General features: G+C 42.5%; 1 protein-coding gene across 1 annotated transcript; it reads right to left on the reverse strand.

Moving 5' to 3' along the window:
* Positions 1 to 807: 807 nt before the first annotated feature.
* On the reverse strand, positions 808 to 4,771 carry RPS21 (ribosomal protein S21). Its single transcript, XM_015881687.2, has 6 exons — positions 4,663 to 4,771; positions 4,360 to 4,445; positions 3,030 to 3,093; positions 1,748 to 1,819; positions 1,044 to 1,099; positions 808 to 871 (listed from the first exon to the last, which is right to left on the reverse strand). The coding sequence occupies exons 1-6, from the start codon at positions 4,741 to 4,743 to the stop codon at positions 862 to 864; spliced, it is 369 nt and encodes a 122-aa protein (XP_015737173.1). The 5' UTR covers positions 4,744 to 4,771; the 3' UTR covers positions 808 to 861.
* Between the last annotated feature and the right edge of the window lie 258 nt (positions 4,772 to 5,029).

The following is a 5,029-nucleotide window of genomic DNA, read 5'->3' on the forward strand; positions in this document are numbered from 1 at the left end:
AATCAACTCTTCCAAATTAAAATATAAACATTTCTTTGCATGTTACGTCAAAAGCATGAAATGATGGAAAATGGCCAGAGAAAAGGAATGGGCAGATAAGAAATGCAAAGTCAGTAAATGTTCACTGACACTGCTTGCAGACTCCCTGGATTCTGCTATTAAGATAGCTAAGAAATAACATGCCAGCAAGCAGGAAGTTTATCTAGCCACTCAAAGACTATTAAATCAGCTATCAAAATATTGCCAGACTGCAAGAGTTATTTCTCCATAGACCACCTCCTCACTCCTCAGAATCAAGGTCAGACTTAAGGGGTTAAAACTCAGTTTCTCTCATGTTGAAATTAGGCTGCTAACACACAACGAAGTATTATCATTAAGTTTTCCATGAGCTCCAGCATTTGCAATTCAGTTATAGAACGTGTATCAAAGGCAGAACAAATGTTGTGAGTCTTTTATCTTAAACTTTGATAAACTTTGATATCATAACCAAAACAAAGCCTTTGGTTTGGACAGTGAAAGATCAGCAAGCAGGATTGGATTGTTCCATTGCAATCTGTTCCACTAGAAATGAAAAGAGATGAGCTATAATTGCAAAGCTTGTTATAATTAGAAAGATCATAATGGACAAAGAGTGAAGAGGAAACTGATTTGCAGCTCTGACGCTGTTCTACAGCCTGATTTGTCCTAGGAATTCAAAAGTAGTATCTGTATAATGCACCCTTCATTGATACACATTATTAAGTGCTTTATAGACAAACCACAATGAATCCACTGGTGTTCCCTACTTGCACAAAAGACACAGCACGCTACAGGTTGGAACTGTTTATTTTACATCCAATGTATCCATTCCAATTTCAGTTGTTAGAAGTTCCTAGAAGAAAATAAAACAAAGATGTTACAATCTTACACCTCGAGAGCTCCAGTAAGTATTCAACTCTGCAAGCATCCTATAAATACAACGTATACATTTTCATCCTGAAATTTAGATTTACACATGAAAGTTACCTCTGCAAATGTTATTATGGAAAGATAAATACACGTACTTGGAAACAATTCCATCATTTTTTGCCAGACGCAGAATGGAGTCATCTGATTCCCCCTGTAATAAAAACAGTGATTCTTAGCTGAGCGGATGATTGCTGATACTCACTGAAAACAGGCTGCAGCAGCACTTACTGCTGGCAGTGAAATGCATGGCGTTATTTCCTTCTTTCAAACCAGATGAGTGCATTTTATTGCCACAGATTACTGCTTTTAAAACAAGCTGTTCAATTTGAATTCTTCAGAATATAGAGACAGAACTTGATAATTCACTTGCATTAACAAGACATATTTCTGACTAAATGAACTGCTGATGAACTCCAGGAAGCTTCACAAAATGCTTGTTCAACAAATCTAAGACAGCATTATACCTGATAATGATAAACCAAGTCAGGTTATCAGTTGCTTGGTGTATTATTGGAAGACAAAAATTCACTTACATCTTTTAGTGATTTTTAAGTAATACAAACATAAACAATTCTCCAAATCAAAGAACTCAAATCAAAGAATAGAGGAAGAAACATAAGAAGTTGATTCTTAAAGTCAATTAGCTCACGTATTCACTCTCTCTTTATTAGTCCAACAAGAGCTCTTCCTCCACAATGTGTTGAAAGCACACTTCATTTTCCAGGGCCAAACAAACCTCCAAAATTCCTGATCAATATAAACACGAACACAATCACATTCTGTTTCAGTAAATACCCACCATCCTACGGATCGCTCCACAGATGGCGTATGTTTTGAACTGGCCATTGACTCTGCCCGTTACCTTGTCAACCTGTAATTACAAGCAAATTATCCCAGAGATTCTTACAGAATTCTTACCAAATTTTATGGTTTTACATCATATTTGCCAAAAGCTCACAAACAAATATTGTTTTTCTGCAAAACTCCAAGGCAAACACTTCTGTTAGACTCTACAAGGTATGTATTCAAAGCAAACATATCGTTTACTGCATAACATAGCTATAACACCTAATGGATCACACAGCATTACAAAATGCAACAGAAAATGGTAAATATTACTGCCTGCTTAATTTTTTTTCCAGTTTCTTTTAATTAATTCAAGGTAATTTATTAAGTCCAGCTGCCCAGAGAGGTTGTGGATGCCCCATCCCTGTAGGTGTTCAAGGCCAGGTTGGATGGGGCCCTGGGCAGACTGGTCTGGTATTAAATGGGGAGGTTGGTGGCCCTGCCTGTGGCGGGGGGGGTTGAAGATTCATGATCTTCGAGGTCCCTTCCAACCTGGGCCATTCTAAAATGACCAAATTGAAGGACATGAATGGTCTCATTTTGTCCAACCACTGAGAAATTTAATGGGAAAAATAAGACTGCACAATACAAATAATGAAATTAAACAGCGTAATGATTGCTGTAATACCACGTGGGTTAGTTCCCAAATTCTGCTAATCTCCCATCTTCAGAAAGCAAGCAACAGGGATCACTGAAGGTCAGAGTGAACAAGGGATGTATTTGCCAGTGACAAAAATAATTCAAAAAAATGCTTTAAATCAGATGGATTTTAAACAACAGGATCTCTTGGTTTATATCGGAATGTAGCCCTCATGATCTCTGGCTGAAGAAGAAATAAACAAAACTTCTCATTTCTTTTAATACTCCAAGTTCTGATTCAATAAGAACATAAAATGAAGAACTGAACGCACCAGAACAAGCTGAAGAAACGTGCTTTTTTGGACAGCTAAAACTGAACAGGATACCAACCTTCCACAATTAAGCACTTGTTTCCATATCTAAAGTTGGATGCTTTATTTAGTCATGCAGTTAAATGGTCAGGAACGGGTCATTTTCAACCAATGGGTTGAAAAATAACCATGAGTGGCATAGTTGTATCATAGTTAAGTATGAATGCCCTCTAGTTCTACACTTGTACAGTTACTGAGGTTTACTACAAGTGTTTATCTTTACTACCTTCTACCAAAACTGAAAGGTACTGTTCCCTTATCAAACCCTTCTGTTAAGAAACTTACCTCAGAAATGTTAATCTGAATGGAAGCATGGTCCTTAGCACCAATTATTCGGTTGCTGGCAGAGCTAGGGAGTAAATAATGAAGTATATTTAATCAAAAAGAAGTAAGACAACAGTACAAATAGACAAGATGAAAATAATGGCTGCACATAACAACATGACGCTCAGACAATTCAGTGCACAAAAAAAAACCACCACAGAATTCAGTTTTAAGAATGTTTAATGGAGACTTTCCTTTAGTTGTTATAAGCTGCCAACAAAACCTATTGTCTGGTATGATCAGTTTATTCCTATTCGGTGCAGCCACAAGCATGGACCTTCGAACAGAGCATTAAATACGACTTTTCTGACGTGCAAGAACTATCATGTCACCATAATTCTTAACAAATGGATTTTCTATTCCTTTATACGCTTGGAACCATTAAAGTCACCAAAAAATCCTCAGATTGTTCAGTCCGCTCAGAAATTACTGGCTTAAAAAACAGCTAAAAAACACCAAACCAACAAACTGCTCATTTTTTTTACAGACTCAGCTTTATCTATAAAATGCGCTCCTGACACAGCCAGCATTTCATAGTATCACAGTCTCGTGTGGGTTGGAAGGGACCTTAGAGAACATCGAGTCCAACCCCTGGGATTTGAGCCTCCTGTGTAGCAGAGCGGCACTTCTACCACTTGCACCATAGTGGGGATTCGAACCCCGGGCCTCTGGTGTGGTCCAGAGGAGGGACAGGAAGATGATCAGGGGGCTGGAGCACCTCCCCTATGAGGACAGGCTGAGGGAGTTGGGTTTTGTTCAGCCTGGAGAAGAGAAGGTTGCGGGGTGACCTCATTGCAGCCTTTCAATACCTGAAGGGAACTTACTCCAGGAGGGGAGGAACTCTTAAAAGGGCTGACAATAGCAGGACAAGGGGAAATGGTTGAAGTTAAAAGAGGGAAGATTTAGGTTGGATGTTAGGGGGAAGTTCTTCACTAGGAGAGTGGTTAGGTCCTGGAACAGGCTGCCCAGGGAGGTTGTGGATGCCCCGTCCTTGAGGTGTTCAAGGCCAGTTGGACGGGGCCTGGGCAACCTGATCTAGTAAAGGTGTATGTTTGGTGGCCCTGCCAGGCAGGGGGGTTGGAACTACATGATCCTTGAGGTCCCTTCCAACCCGCGCTCATTCTGTGATTCTGTGTTGCAAAGCTGCATTCCTACCACTGCACCACCGGTTATCTGCATCAGTCTGCAATATAGAGATGCTACTGCATTACAATCACGTTTCCTTCTGAAGCAGCCTAAACGATCTGCCACAGCCCCTTTCTCATCCCGGCAATACCGCAGCCCCACTCACCATTTCCGAGGCACGTAGAGATCCACGAACTCGCCGGCGTCGTTCTGCATCGTGGATGGACCGAACCGAGCACCGAGCGCTAAGGCCTAGAAAGAGCCAGGCAGAGCTCAGCGCCGTTACCACGAGGCCCAGCCCTACAGCTCCCCCCACCCCGCCTCACTGTTTGCCATAAGCAAAGCTCCGGTTATCCTCCCTCTCTCCTTTTAACCCCCGGGGCCTTCCCGGCTCTCACAACCCCATCGCTCCGCTCCCCGCCCGCCCCACGCTCTATATCCGCGGAGCGACCGCACAACGCCGCCATACCGCACACACACCGCGCCGGAAAGGAAGGGCTGAGCGACGGAAGCCGGAAATGAGAGCTGGGGGGGGATGTACTTCCTGCATGGCGTCACACTGAGTCACTGAATGAGCCGGGTTGGAAGGGACAGCAAGGATCATGTAGCTCCAACCCCCCTGCCTGGCAGGGCCACCAAACATACACCTTACTACATCAAGGTGCCCAGGCCCGTCCAACCTGGCCTTGAACACCTCCAAGGACGGGGCATCCACAACCTCCCTGGGCAGCCTGTTCCAGGTCCTTAACCACTCTCCTAGTAAGAACTTCCCCTAACATCCAACCTAATCTTCCCTCTTTTAACTTCAAACCATTTCCCGGTCCTGCTATTTCACC

This window comes from Coturnix japonica, chromosome 20 (genome assembly GCF_001577835.2).
Source record: "Coturnix japonica isolate 7356 chromosome 20, Coturnix japonica 2.1, whole genome shotgun sequence".
NCBI lineage: Eukaryota > Metazoa > Chordata > Aves > Galliformes > Phasianidae > Coturnix > Coturnix japonica.

What these genes read in the sequence shown, in the direction of transcription:
- RPS21 (XM_015881687.2), bottom strand. Translation starts at nt 4,743, where the DNA reads ATGCAGGAAGTACATCCCCCCCCAGCTCTCATTTCCGGCTTCCGTCGC. An exon ending in TTCAGATTAACATTTCTGAG is followed by an intron (nt 1,820 to 3,029) that starts GTAAGTTTCTTA and finishes TTGTAATTACAG; the next exon opens with GTTGACAAGGTAACGGGCAG. An exon ending in GTGGAGCGATCCGTAGGATG is followed by an intron (nt 1,100 to 1,747) that starts GTGGGTATTTAC and finishes TTTTTATTACAG; the next exon opens with GGGGAATCAGATGACTCCAT.